A 15,696-nucleotide genomic window follows, 5' to 3' on the forward strand; every position below is an offset into this window, starting at 1 on the left:
TGTGTGTGTGTCTTGGGAGTGATGAGCGTTGACGGACACCTGCCCGTGTTTTCCTCCCCCCAGGTGTCGGAGCGCTGCGACTACGTGTTTGTGAACGGGAAGGAGACGGGCGGGCGCATGCAGATGCTGGTCAACTTCACCTACAGCTACCTGAGCGCCCAGCTGGAGGTGAGCGTGTGGATGCCCCGCCTGCCGCTGCACATCGAGCTGTCCGACTCCGAGCTCAGCCAGATCAAGGGCTGGAGGGTGCCGGCCACCGCCGCCGCGTCCAGCCAAAGGTTTGTGCCGTCTTTGTTTTTTTTTCTCTCGACTCCTCTCTCCTCGTCTTGACAGCCTGGCCCAGGAAACACACTGACCAGTTCTGTTGGACCCACCTGGACTGACAGATGGACGGGCTTAACCAGGCACCACTTCGCATCAAGCCAAATGTACCCCCTACCGCCCCGCTCCGAAAAAAGAAAAACGTTTGTGTTTTATTTGTTCCAAGTGGACAAGAATTAATACGGCTTTGTGCCGGAAGCCATTTAACGGGGGGAGAAAAAAACCTCATTATCGGACACAAAAAGCTCCCTGCTGGAGTGCCTCAGACTGGGCAGTGTTTAGATGGACGCGGCCATTACTGCCCATGACTGGCTTCGGCCTCTTGTTCGCACACACAGTCGGCATAGCATATGCCAAGATGAGCTTGTTTAAAGAGAAGTTGTGCCAGACAACTCGGTGAACTTGCCCTCTCTATACAATATCTAAATGCGGTATTTGTTTAATGCTCTTATGGGGAATCAGATGGATTTCCCCCATAAAATCCACCAGTGCAGTCTAGCATCTTTTGTGCTCAATTATTAAAGCATAAATTCCCAAACCTACTCACTCACACTGTTACTGCCTTTTTTGGTTCTGTTTTAATGGCCTCCTCGTGACTGGACAAATCTCCTGGACGCCCCTCTCCTCCCTACAGGCTGTACCATGAGTGGCCCACCATGGCACATCAGCGGTGTCCCCCAGTCATCTGTTCTCTACTCTCTCCTAATCTCTCCTCGCCTGTCTCCACCATTCTCCCCTAGTGTCTTGGCTGTGCTCCTGTGTGTGTGTGTGTGTGTGTGTGTGTGTTATATGTGGGGCTGGTGAAGATGAGCCAGGGGGTTCCTGGGTGTTTTAATTATCAGCAGACTGCACTCAGTCGCCCTGAGTTAGCACATGGAGGGCTGGTAGGGGTGGTGTGGGGAGGCAGTAGGGGTGGTGTGGGTGAGTAAGTCATATTTCCCACTGCTGATGCAGTAATTACCGCACATTAGCAGATACACCACGGCAGACCTGACAGCATGGATGTGGAGTCCCATCAAAGAGGACCTTCACTTTTGTGTGTGTGTGTGTGTGTGTGTGTGTGTGTGTGTGTGTGTGTGTGTTTATGTGTGTATTTATGTGTGTGTGTGTAGGTGCTGGTGTGTCTTTGTGTGTGTGTGTGTGTGTGTGTGTGTGTGTGTGTGTGTGTGTGTGTGTGTGTGTGTGTGTGTGTGTGTGTGTGTGTGTGTGTAGGTGCTGGTGTGTCTTTGTATGGGTGTGTGTGTTTGTGTCAGAGAGAGGGAGTAAGAGGGGATGACAACTAGTGTTTAGCTTTATAGAGTCACCACCCTTCAACCGTTCCCACTCATCTTCCATCAGTCCCTCTCTGTCCAAACTCACTTGCTCCACAGCCCCCGTCAGTGTACAGTACCCACACTCTCCCCATCACCGCACAGTCCTCCTCACTCGCCACCAGGGGGAGCTCCAAGACATCTGCCCTTTGGCCGCAATCACTTTAATCCCTCCGGTCCTGCCAGCTGGATGGGCCCTGAGCAGACAGGGGAGGGGAGAGAATAAGCACGAGAGGTCCAGTCCAGTGTGTGTGTGTGTGTGTGTGTGTGTGTGTGAGTAGGGCCTCATTACGCTCCTGACCTTATCTGACCGAACAGGAGTGTCGGCACCTCTCCGCCGTTTACCGACGCAAATGTCACAGCCTCTCAGGCCTGTTGTCATGGGGATGGTATCTCCGGGCACTTGGCACTGTCTCCGCGTTAACACGCCGGACACTTTATTTATTTATCTGTGTGGATTTGTGCGTCACTATCTTTTGTGTGTCACTCTTTTTTACCACTCCGCCCCCCCCCCCCCCCCTCTTTATTCCTTCACAACGGGAACATTTCATTAAGTGGAATGAGGACAGTCAGTCAGCTTAACTGGTCAGGTGTGAGCTGTGTGTGTGTGTGTGTGTGTGTGTGTGTGTGTGTGTGTGTGTGTATGAGAGAGAGAGAGAAGAGAGAGAGAGAGAAGAGAGAGAGAGAGAAGAGAGAGAGAGAGAAACTCTCTGCTCATTCAGACTCAGCATTGACTGTTTTAAACGGAAACAACCACTCCCACCAAACTGCACCCAGCACTTGGGGGGAAAAGTATTTATGAGTTGGGGAATCTGTGCTGGAATTGACTATAATGCCGGCGCTGGAATGGGATAATGAAAGGCTGTCAGTGGGGTGATGGAGAGAGCCTAATTGGAGAGCGGATAAATGTGTCCAATCTCTACTCCAACGCCTCTTCATTTTGGACCCCCTCTCTCTCCATCCTCTGTGTAGAGGAGGCAATAATGAATGAAATTCAGAGTGTTTTACAAACGCCTCCCCTCTTCAAATGGGTCCTCTTGATTTTTTTTATACACAAGTTGTTAATAGTTTTATGAGTTATTATGTTTCCATTATGTTGATGTGTGATGGAGTGTGAGTGAGTTAGTGATTTAACTGATGAATAAATGATTGCACAGTTAAATGAATGTATCGATTAATTAAAATATTTCAAGACATGATAGTTTGACGTCAGTGTTGAGTTTGCAGCTCAAGGTAAAGACGGTGTGTGTGTGTGTGAGTGTGTGTGTGTGTGTGTGTGTACAATGATGAACTGATGAATTGGGGCTAGGAGAATGAAGAACAGCCATGATTAGATAATGATCCCAAATTAAGTGAATCAGGCTAGCTCATGAGGAGCACTAAGATAATTGATTAGCAGGCTGTTTTTCTTCAGTCGATAAATCAAGAAATCTTTATTTTTCCTCACTTAGTGCTTTACTGAGACTCAGACTCAGTCCGATTTGATGGTCTGCTAACTCTGAGAGAACGACAAAAAAAAAAAAAAGTCATTGTTTTGTTAAAATACATCTCAAGCAGCTGTCATCTCTGTCCACAGTTGAGATTTGAGCTTTTCCCACTCTTGTGTGACTTGGGATTTCACTTGCATCCATCTCTCCATTTCTACTCAAAAGCTGGAAAGAGAGAGAGAGCAACAGATAAATATAGAGAGAGAAGGAGTGGTAAGTGCTCTGCCAAGTCAAAATGGACTGGAAGGTGCAGTTCTTCTTGTTTTTCCCCGCTTGAAGTGTTTAAACTGCACCATTTTTTAATGAGCCTTTCAAGCTTTTAGAGGGATGGGAGTGGGAGGTGGAGACGTGGAAACGGGAGTGATGGAAACGTGAGTGATGTAGCTTTGATTGGGTGGTGTAGGGAAAGGTCTAAGCACAACTCCTAAAGCAATTTTATATCACAGGTTCACGAAAAAGAGTGAGAATGTTATTTTGCGTTTGAATTCAGGTGCTTCAAGAATCTATCCAGAACCACTCCACAAATGGGCCTGATTTTGCCAATATGACCCTTACAGTATTGAGAGCCAGATGTACTGTATATACATTTGCAGATGCAGTGTTTTCAGTGCCATGGCCAACCTGCAGAAACCGCATGCTGTGGCACTTCAGCTAACGTGGTATTTCAAACCTTCAGTTCATTTGGTAATCAGTGCCTTCCTCTGCCCCCTACCACAACTTATGAATGTTAACAACTGAACAACACACTTCAATCACAAGCGCAGTTGCATGAAGTCAAACATTAAAAGGAATCAAGCGTTTAGCGACCATGAAATAATAAAATACATGATGTCAACAAGCAGGAAGGTGATGAAGAGCAGTAGTTTTAATCAAACTACTTGTGAAAGTGAATAACGCGAAAGTAAGATATTTGAAAGGCCAACGAAACTTAAGGTTGCTATGATATAATGCAAAGGTTCTGTTGTCTTTGAAAGTTTCTCTTATTGACACATTTAACAGCAATTAACGCTGCTCTTGCAAGGCGGAAATATGTCGGTGCAAAATAGACGTGTGCTTTCGTGGGCAGCTTTTGTACATTACAGGGGCATACTTAATTGGGCTAATTTTATGCTTCTTTTAACATGAAACTCCCACTTTCCCCCTGCACAAAAGCGCTAGTATCTGGCCCTGAGGGTTTATAGGGTATGTACTGAGGCGGGAAGGTTGTGAATGACAGCCCAGGCCTGTAAACTGGACGACTGATTGACTGGAACAGCAGTGGACTGGGGAAGACAAACTCACCTGCTCTCTCTTCCTTCTCTCCTCTCTCTCTCTCCCTCTCTCTCTACATCCCTCTCTCTCCCTCCCCCCCTCTCTCTCCCTCTCTCTCTGTCTTTCACCCTCTCTTCCTCCCCCTCTCTCTCTCTCCCTCTCTATCTGTCTCTCACCCTCTCTCCCTCTCTCTCTCTCTTTCACCCTCTCCCCCTCCCCCTTTCTCTCTCCCTCTCTCTCCCTCTCTCTCTCTCTCTCCCTCTCTCTCCCTCTCTCTCCCTCTCTCTCTCTCTCTCTCTCTCTCTCCCCCTCTCTCTCCCTCTCTCACCCTCTCTCTCTCTCACCCTCTCTCCCTTTCTCTCTCTCTCTCTCTCTCTCTCCCTCTCTCTCTCTCTCTCTCCCTCTCTCCCTGCAGGGCCGGCGGTAAGCGTGACGAGGAGGACTCGGACGACGAGCGGATGCGGCGGGAGCGCGGCTGCGGCCCCCAGTACCAGAGCTCCACGGTGCGCGTGCTCACGCACTTCGCCGCCGAGCCGGCCGAGCGCGGCGGCCCCGCCGACTTCCTGCTGGGCTCCGACTGGCAGGTGGACGTGACGGAGCTGGTGCGCGAGTCGCTGCGCGTGCCCGACCCACGCGTGGCCCGCCTGCAGCAGGGCACCGTGCTCATGGGGCTGGACGTGGGCACCACCAAAGTCCAGGTGAGAGGGCCGGTACTGTATATGTGTGTGTGTGTGTGTGTGTGTGTGTGTGTGTGTGTGTGTGTGTGGTTTGTGGATGTGTGTGTGGGGCTGGACGTTGGCACCACCAAAGTCCAGGTGAGAGGGCCGGAGAGGTGGAGCGTGAGAGAGAGGAGAATGTGTGTGGGGGTGTGAGTGTGTGTGTGCGTGTCACGTACTGTATATGTGTGTGTGTGTGTGTGTGTGTGTGTGTGTGTGTGTGTGTGTGGTTTGTGGATGTGTGTGTGGGGCTGGACGTGGGCACCACCAAAGTCCAGGTGAGAGGACCGGAGAGGTGGAGCGAGGGAGTTGGGATAGAAGTGAAAGAAATGAAATGACAAGGCTGCAGAGAGAGGAGAGTGTGCGTGCATGCGTGCGTGCGTGCGTGCGTGCGTGCGTGCGTGCGTGCGTGCGTGCGTGTGTGCGTGCGTGCGTGCGTGCGTGTGTGCGTGTTTGGTTTGTGGATGTGTGTGTGAGACTAGCACATGAGGCAAACACAAAAAGATTGAGGAAGAAAGAAAGACAAAAAAAAGAAAAGGAAGAAAGAAGGAATGGAAAGAAGAAGAGATGGTGTTTTGAGAACTCAATGGGACTCCTGAGGCTAGGGCAGAAAGCAATAGATGAAGGTATAAATTAGAAAAGGATAGAAAGAGAAGTGATAGAGGGTGGGGCATGAGAAACAGAGAGAAGAAAGATTGGCATTGAACGAGATGGAGAGAGAGCGAGCGAGTGAGAGAGAGAGAGATAGAGAGAGAGGTAGAGAGAGAGAGAGAGAGAGAGAGAGAGAGAGAGAGGGAGGGCATGAGGCTGAGAGATTGGGGCCTGGAGACAAGCAGGATCTGCGGTGTTGGAGGAATAAAGTTGATGGTATTGATCAGCGCGTGAGCACAGCCACTTTGCAGCATTACCCAGCTGATGGAGGCGCTCGGAGACAGGAGCACGGTGCGCTAAAGAGACCTCCATTCCCACGGGCCTCCTTAAAGACACGCTGCCTGGGGGGGGGGGGTAGCCTCCACACACAGCCTCCACCACAGCCTCCACCACTCCCTCAGGTTGTTTGGAGTATATGCCTGTCTGAGGGGGCTTTTTTTTTTTGTCTAAAAAACAAAAACAAACACATTTGGCTTTTGGCCGATCGCGGAGGACTACGCGGCAATCGGCTCAGTGCCAGACTCACGCTCACGCTCTCGTCTCTCGTCTCTCGTCTCTCTCTCTCTCTCTCCAGGCTTCTGCCCTTAGGGGTCCTGACAACACACACTTGTGTGTAAGCACTTTCTTTTGTCAATGCAAGTGTGTGTGTGTGTGTGTGTGTGTGTGCGTGTGTGTGTGGGGGTGTGGGGGTGTGTCTGTGTATGTGTGTGTGTGTGCGTGTACGCGTCACACAAGCACACAGCATGATCTCTCAAGAGGGCCAATTGAACAGTATGCTGCATCACACACTTAGAACAGACAGAAACAGTCAGACACACTCACACACACACTCACACACACAGACACACACACACACATACACACACACACACACACACACACACACACACACACACACACACATACACACACACACTCATACTCAATGGTTTTCTTTTCCTCTCCTCACACGACCGGCTGAGGAACCAGGGCTTACTCCCATATGAGTTATGCTCTGTAACAAACATCAACGACAATCTGTTCGCATTAGTAGCTACTGAAGCAGCACTAATCTCTGCCTTGAGCCTCCGGTCAATAGATCCATCTCACATATGCACGTGTTCCTAGAACGCCGTCTGCACTGATACGCAGCTCGCGTCGGCTCTCATACGCTCACAGGGAGCAGTACGCAACGCTGTCTCGCACGACGAGACACTGGAGACCACTCAAAAGCCATCACAGAGACCACAAACTACACCCAAGTGCGCCCAAATGAGCCACACCCACCCACACACACACAAACACACACACACGCTCACACGCACAGACGTACACACGCCGCAAACACTAAAGAGAGTATTGACAATGCTGTTAGGGGGTGTGAAGTTTTATTTGATCGCAAGATTGCCTTTCGCTTGGAACGCAATGATCTGAGACCACAGACCACAAACCCAGAGGCTTTTATTTCATCCAATTGGCTGAAATTAAAATCAGATAAAAAAAAAAAGTCAGGTAATGGCTGGAATTAGTGTTGAGCAGAATCAGCTCCTCCCCCAACACACACACACACACACACACACACACACACACACACACTCCCTCTCCCTCTCTCTCTTTCTCTCTCTCTCTCCCTTTCACACACACACACACACACACACACACTCCCTCTCTCTCTTTCTCTCTTTCTCTCTCTCCCTTACACACACACACACACACACACACACACACACACACACACACACGCACATTGCTAGCAGCCCCCGCTGTCTTGCTCCAAATCAAAAATCATTTCACATTGATCCATACTGCCGTCTCCCCTCGGCCACCCCGACACTTTCTGATGGCTAAATTAGCACTCCAACCCCGTTATTAGTCCACAAACAGCAGAGCGGCTGTTTGCTGTGGACGCTGACTAATTAGCTGAATAATTGCTCTTTTAAATGGAGAGAGATTGGCAAGTCATTTGTTTAAGTTCTATTGAGGGAAAAAACAACCCGACATGAGGTGTGTGCGTGTGTGTGTGTGTGTGTGTGTGTGTGTGTGTGTGTGTGTTTGTACTCCTCTTGAAGTGTTTAAACTCTTTTTTTATACGGCTTTCAAGCACAGACTCTCACAGTGAAAAGGGAATTTGAATATAGCTTTCAAAAGAAAAGAGATTTTAAGCCGTTACATTCTCTTGAGTATGCAAAGAGCTACAAGTGGTCACTTTAAAGCTTTTTCCATTTCAGCAGGTCTATGTCAACTTGTATGAGTGTGCGTACTGATATACACTTACAATCCATCCATATCTCTCCCTCCAAGGTGCCTTATTATCTTATTCTGTTACTACGGCCCTCAGGATTGATAAACGATGATTCATGATACCGATTCAGCACTGACCTGATCCTCCAACAGTTCAGAATCAAGTGTGTGTGTGTGGGTGTGGGTGTGTGTGTGTGTGTGTGTAGACACTTGCATTCAAAATATAGCTAAATTGAGAGGATAGTGATGGTATTGTTGATGAGGTGACATAAAGCCAGACTTTGTTTTTACAGATACTATGCTAGTCTTATGTGATAATTGTTTCAACGCAGTAGCAGTGTCATACTGGTATAAACCTACCCACAGCTGTTGTGGTATAGCTAGCATTGCTTTGTCGTTGGAAAGTAGACTTTACTTCCGTAATAGACACACTGCTTTACCTATGTACACACTTTGTTTGCTTATCACATTCTTTCTTAATTTGATCATTTTGTATTAAAAACAGGACATTTGTAGTTTTTTCCTTACTCATGAGGAAATCCAATGTCTAACTACCTCAGTTCAGAGAGAGTTAGGTGATATTGAGCCAAGAGTTGACCACATGGACTAATCTGTCATTTTAGTGTTGAGTGGAGCTACCTCCAGCTCATGTAAGCCACCTGTTGTCTGCCAAGTCTCCCTCTGATGCACTGATAGACATTTATGGGTCCCCCGCTAAAGATTAGCGCTAAATTGCACCTGACAGTTCATTATGACGGTAACCGTGGCAATATGGCTGCAGCTGAATTTGCCTTTATTGTTCAAGATGAGCTAAGCCTCCCATCAGATTCAATGTCGAGAGCGTTCCCGCGCCTCGGCCATCGGCGGCTGGCGGAGGCGGAAAAACTGTCACTCCCTTCACAGCCACTTTGTGTTCTGTGTTCTGTGTATCAGGGAGTCATGCAGCCCACTCTTTATCTCTATGCGGGTCTCAGAGAAACCCAGCCACCCTCCACATTAGCAGGGCTTCAGTGCATTGGAAACGTCTGCCATATTTTCTGTCAACAGTTCACAATTCACTGTTTTCATGGTGGTGGTGATGATGATATCTAATGTAGTCTATGACAGCCACCTTAATAGCATTGTCTACGTGATCATTTAGCAATGCAGCTTGTCAGCCTGATGGATTTATTTCCATCCCTCCATTCCAACACACATGCTGTAGATACAGTATCAGAGACATACACTACCCTTCCAAATTTTGGAGTCACTTAGAAATGTCCTTTTTTTCATCATTAACGGTTATGGTTATGTTGCTTAGCATGGCTGATCTTTCATTTATATAGATGCCCATTATCAGCATCCATTCATCCGATGTTCCAAAGGCACATTCTGTTTACTAACCTGATATGATTTTATAAGGCTAACTGAGAAAACATTGCAGTTATCCTTTTGTAATTATGTAAGCACATAATGTAATCTTAAAACTGCTGCCTTGATTAAAAAAACAATGCAACTCAGCTGGTGTTCTAATGGAGTGGAATGGAAATGTATAAGTGACCCCAAACTTTTCAGTGACAGTGTACATTGTATTTGAACTCATACACTTACTAATTTAGCTGTCTATGTTGCTCTTTGACACATAGAGTAAGTCTTCTTTCAAGACAACAAGGCTACTTGATGAATATGCATGTTATTTTGGATTACACATAACTGTTTTAAAATATATACTGTAGTGTATTTCAGGGCCACATAAATATAGTGTTGTTTGTTTTGTAGAACAAATATATATATTTCTGTACACACTAAAAACATCCATCTCTGTTTTGTGGCTCATAGTTATTTTCATTCCCCTTGATGAAAACAATGGCCCACAACAACTGTGGGTAATCAATTTTGTTGGTTGAAATATGTCAGCTTCGTCTGAGTGTTACCAACTACTTTCGCAATTGCCACTCATCAAAGATAAGTTCACTTTAAGAAGGAAAAATGTAGTCCAACCTTCCTAGACGATACTACCCAATACTGGCATGAATTTGGTGTTAGAGATAGTATATAACATTTTCATATAACATTTCAGTATTCAGTATCACTCTTTTCCTGTTCCCATGTCCTCCAAGCATAGATCACAAATGTAGATGTAACAGTGTAGACATTGTTGATATTGTACAGGACTCTTGCAGGTGTATCTGTACAGGCATGAAAGGGCCATTTTCTGCCAAAGGGAAACAGATACTGGGTAGAGGAGTGTTGAAAACAAGCTGTAGACAGACAAATCTGAGCCTGTCTGAGTTGTTTGGATCAAAGAGGAGAGACATTTTGAAGCACTGGATGGATGGTGTGGAGGGGCTTTGACGAGGTGAAGTTTGTGATTTGCACAGTAAAGGGACCTTTAACAAGATATAAGGCTCTAACTATATTTTGCCTTCCTTGCATTTCTATGCCATACCCTGTGAAGAGCATTTTTATCCAAGAGACTCTGCAAATTCTGAAAGACCTTTTTAGTGGAGAAACAGACTCAAGCTGTAATGATGCGTGGTATTCCTGAAAACAGATGACTAGCCTCTGTGTGCAAGCCAAAATCATTATCTCAAACTTGGCCAATGTCTTGACTCTTGACTATATTTTTTTATTCACTTTGAACCTTTTTAAAGTAATTAAATATGGGTTTTCCTGGAGTTTACTGGGAAATGTCTTCTTTGGAGTGGTGGTGTATATTTTAAATGTTTCATCCAACCAATGACTGATATGCAGTAAAGTGGCATTGGTGAGATTGGAATATGCCAATAATCCTCAATATTTTATTTTACTTTCTTTAGTGTGATTCTACTGAATTAATGAACTGATGATATCTCATGATATATTTGACAGTGATCGTGTGTTTGTGCATTTATGTGAATGTATCTGTTATGGTGTTTTATAATATGCAAGCCAGTTTGGGTTAAGCATACTGTATGTGTTAATTTGTGTGGGTGTGTGTTTTGTCTGTGTGTGTGTGTGTCTGTGAGTTTCATATTCTTATGTTATACAGTATATGACAGTGATAGTGTGTGTTTGTGCATTTATGTGAATGTATCTGTTATGGTGTTGTATAATATGCAAGCCAGTTTGGGTTAAGCATACTGTATGTGTTAATTGTGTGTGTGTGTGTGTGTTGAGCAGGTGATGTCTCCCCTGTCGGACTCGGTGCTGGCCGAGAGGATGGTGCGGGTCCTGGACGATAAGGTGTCCATCACTGAGCTGGGGGTGCAGCTGGTCTCTGGCCTCTCCCTCAACCTGCAGCTCAGCCCCGGGAGCAACCGGGCCATCGTCGCCACGGCTACCACACAGGAACTCATGCAGAGCCCCAAACAGGTGCGTCTCATGTCACCAACCAGGCAAACACATTTGGATTTGTTCTAACTAATTACACCATGTGTCAAAATACATAAGAAATTGTTTTTAAGATAAACCTATATTTAATTTAGTTTATCTCGGTTAATGGTCAAGCTATGCTATGGGGGAAACTTTGGTGCAGGGGCGGTGTTAGTGTCCTATGCCAAATACCCTCCCACTCATTCCCTGTTTGCTCCTATCAAATAATGGCTAAAATGCTCCAAAAATATATCTTAGACATGTGAGCTAAACTGCATAAAAGATATACTGGATACTGATTTTTTTTTATGTGGAAAGACCACCTCTTGATCATGCTTCCACACCTGAACTCCCATCACCAGTTTTTATTTTTAAAAAAAGAGGAGGGAGGCCTGAAAAAGTAGAATGTTGTTCTGGCTTTGCCTCAGACATTTTAAGATGTAATCAGTGGTCTGGAGCAGAGCCTCTCGGGACGGACGTAGGATGCGCACGTCCGCGGGTCCAGAAGTTAGCATGGCCGGCACATACCTCTTGTCTCTCCATCTCGGCGGGGGGGGGGGGGGGGGGCTGAGGTCTGCCCCGTCCCGGTCATAAGTGAGGCGTAATCACAGTAATCGGAAAGCAAACAACGAGCCCGCGAACAGCACACACCATTTTGATGAGCTCCGGCGGGATTTGTTTCTAGCGTTTAGAAGATAGAGCTACTAGAGGCAATTGCTCTCAAGGCTGCCTTTGTTTGTTTTGTTTTTGTTTTGTTTTTTTTCTCTTTATTCCGAGTCACCCCATAGTACTTAAAAATGAAGAACGAGAATAACTAGAGGGAAGGGAAAAAAATCGGTTGATTTTTTCGTCGAACTGTCGTAATGGCAGGGGTCTGTCTCCTCCTCATGACAGACGTAAAAGATTAGCCTCATCTCCTGCTGATCACAGTCTATAAAGCGGCGACAGCGCGGCGTTTGTTTTAGTGTCCCTTTGAAGCGTCTGAAGAAACAGCCCTCCTGCTACCCCTGGTTCTCCAGAGAGCTGTTGTGCAGCCATATTTTTAGCGGGGATGTTCGTTTCTGATGTTTCCCCCCCCCCCACACACCCTTATTATTCATTAACAGCCATCGTTTGAAGTTTGGAAAGTTTAGGATAATGGATTCATCGGCTTTGTCGCGCGCGGTAAATTGGTGTGTGTATTTCTTTGAGATTGTTTTTTTTTTTTTTTTTCACTCTCACTCGTTTCTGGTCTCTCTGCAGGAGGCCCTCATCAGTGCCTGGCTGCAGTTCAGCGACGGGTCCATGACCCCTCTTGACCTCTACGACCCCAGCCTGTTTGTGCTGAGCGCCACCTCGCTGAACGACCGGGTGGTGGCCATCCGGCAGGACCCCATGTGGAAGTGGCCGGTGATCGTGACCAAAGGCGAGGGCCAGGGGCTGCTGGTCAAGGTGGAGATGTTCAACGGCGAGGCGTGCCAGAAGAGCAAGCGCCGGAGCGTCCTGGCCACGGGCACCGGGAACGTCTACGTCCGCTTCGGCGGCGCCGATGGGATGGACGGGCGCGGCGGACCGGCGGACCGGCGCTACCGGCCGAACGTGCCGTACTACGGCGGCTCCATCGGCGAGGCGGAGGCCGGCATCGTGACCCGCGGCTCGGCCACCAAGACGGCCGCCCCGGGCAGGCCCAGCGGCGGGCGCCTGTCGGCCGACGCCGGCCTCAACACCGCCGACTTCGCCGAGTTCCCCACGCAGGCCGAGCTGCCGAGCGGCCGCGGCGGCGGCGGCTCGGACGACGAGCTGCTCCAACACTCGCGCCGGGGCCTCAGCGACCTGGAGATCGGCATGTACGCGCTGCTGGGCGTCTTCTGCCTGGCCATCCTGGTGTTCCTCATCAACTGCATCTCCTACGCGCTCAAGTACCGCAACAAGCAGCTGCCGCTGGAGGGCCAGGAGACCATGGCGCACGCGCACGACTGGGTGTGGCTGGGCCACGAGGGCGAGCTGCTGGAGGGGCCCCACGGCCTGTGCCTGCAGCAGGAGGACCTGGGCAGCATCCTGGACTCGGGCCTGGGGCTGGAGGAGGGCAGCCAGCTGCTCAACGGCGCCGCGGCGGCGCAGAAGAGCGTCCAGGGCCAGGTGCACCGCGCCGGCCTCGAGCTGGGCGCCTGCCCGGGGAGGGAGCACAAGAGCGAGTCGCTCAACTCGCCCACCACCAAGCGGAAACGCGTCAAGTTCACCACCTTCGGCAGCTCCAAGGCCAACAACGGCTGCCCGGCCATCAGCCCGCTGGTCCTCGCCCAGAACAACGACATTAAGTGGGTGTGCCCGGACATCGAGCTTGGGGACTCCAAGGAGCTCCGGAATTACATGGAGAGGCTCAACGAGAACGCTTCCAAAAGCCTTGCGTAGTTCCAGCGATCTTCTCGCCCCTTTCGCTCCCCTGCTTCCTTCTTCCTTGTTTTTTTCTTCTTCTGGGACAACGTGTAGCTCACACATATTGCCTTCCATGGTGAGGAGGAGAGGTGGAGGAAGGCAGTTTAGACTGGAACTGCTGTAGGGAGGCTTCCCATGAATAAAGACAGACCATTCATCTAGTATCGTTGCCACGGCAACTGTCAAAAGGGTTGATCTTTGGGGGGGGGGGGGGCGAAGAGAGGGGGGAGAGAGACCACAGAAGATACGCCAAACCATGAACACCAGGGCTAGAAATACATAAAGATGCCTATTTTACTTTTTTCTCGATTCAATCGGCGCTAATTTAATTTCAGTAACTGTCATTAGACTTAGGTGTTATTTGTTGTTTTTCTACCCTTTGAGTTTCCATGTAGGATATAATTATGCTTTTCTTTTCCCCTTGGATCATTCTCCTGAAAGTCAAATGCTGTGCGAGTGTGTGCATTTGTGTGTTTGAGTTTGGATATGTGTACATAGTAATATAAATTCTCTATGATGGCGAGTTATGAAAACCTTCAGCTGTAAATAAACCACAAACTCTGACTTGGTCTGACTTGTATAAACAACAAACAACACATTTTGTAAGGTTTTACATATTTTTATACATTTCGGTTTTAGTCTGTTATCGTTTCACTCTTCATTTTACCCCGTTGTCCTGTAAAGACAGGCGCTCCTTGCATGTCACCCTATACATAGAGACTATTTTGAACTTGAACAAAGCCTAGTAAATAGTACATACTGCAGAGATGTCCCATATTATTGTTAATGGTCTCTCTCCCACAGAGCTCTTGGACAAACAGTATTGCTCAACTGTTCCTTGTGTTCTCATGTATATGTTGCTTCAGTATTGTAGACCCAACACAAGGTGTGAAATCCACCAGCTGTTGTCAGTCCTCTGTGTTCTCTGTACACAGGCTTTTTTTTTCTTAAATCCTTTTCATTTCTTTAAATGTTTCCCTTTTTATCTGTGTTTTTCTCCCTGTTTGGTGAGTCTAACAGTATATATAAGAGAGATGACATTTGAAAAGGCTATCTGGGACGCATATTAGATTTGCTGTGTTAAAAGTGATACATCTTTTGCTCAAAGGTTTTAGCACAAGACACAGCATCTGTCGGTATGCTTAAAGTTAGCTGGGGTGATGTATGGGAAGAAACCTTTAATACCTCATACCTGGTCTACTGAATGCTAACAGGGGACACATTACTATTCCATTGCTGTGTGTCCTATTGATCGCCAGCCCTTGACTGAGTTATGACTTATGCTATGACATCTCTGAGATGATGCATATTCAGCCACAGATGGTAGTCAAGTACAGAGAGTATGAACACGTTTTGTTTTGGTTTCCATACATGCTGACTTGTATTTCATATAATTCATGTGATCTGGATTATGATCTGGAACACAGTGGCTTAACAATGCAACTCTCATAGCTGCCATCCAATATTTGACACGATACAAGACCAAGTGGCCTATAATACAATTAACTGGACATAGTTTATGAAACTAACTTGAATTAACTGTAAGCCCTATGTCCAGAAGAAGGAAAGATAGCTACCCATAGCTGTATGCCAGAATGGGATCCATTTGAGATAACTTGTGTCTGTCAAACCATATCTGCTGTGTCCATTTATGTCTTTGTTTTTTGTTTGGTTGTTTTGCACTGATTAAACTATTGGCAACCCTCGCTGGGAATCTCGGTTGTCTTCCTTCCTGTATGTGTTCGTCATAATTATCCTCGAGGTGATCTTTGGCAACATAGTGAAAATGTGGCTGGTGGAAGTGGAGGTTTTAATGGTACACCACTGGTAATATTTTTCACATTTCCTTCAAAAATATGCATTTGATGGCAGATATCCGAACTGACTCTAGGATCAGGCATGCTTAATGGGTTATGGTCATAGTTCACAAAGGCTAGTGTTTGCGAAGTCGAAAATGTTACTGTACACTATCATTAAAATGTATGTTATGCA

The 15,696-nt window shown here is 47.3% G+C and overlaps 1 protein-coding gene across 1 annotated transcript in view; it reads left to right on the forward strand.

The window, feature by feature from the left end:
* Positions 1-15,409, forward strand: part of si:dkey-112m2.1 (transmembrane protein 132D) — a 131,952-nt gene extending 116,543 nt beyond the window's left edge. The window contains exons 6-9 of the mRNA XM_062554892.1: positions 64-278; positions 4,785-5,067; positions 11,098-11,289; positions 12,532-15,409. Coding sequence (XP_062410876.1) covers positions 64-278; positions 4,785-5,067; positions 11,098-11,289; positions 12,532-13,680 — 1,839 coding nt within the window. The 3' untranslated portion in view covers positions 13,681-15,409. The remainder of the gene's footprint in view (positions 1-63; positions 279-4,784; positions 5,068-11,097; positions 11,290-12,531) is intronic.
* Positions 15,410-15,696: the final 287 nt, after the last annotated feature.

This window comes from Sardina pilchardus, chromosome 14 (genome assembly GCF_963854185.1).
Source record: "Sardina pilchardus chromosome 14, fSarPil1.1, whole genome shotgun sequence".
Classification (NCBI taxonomy): Eukaryota; Metazoa; Chordata; class Actinopteri; order Clupeiformes; family Clupeidae; genus Sardina; species Sardina pilchardus.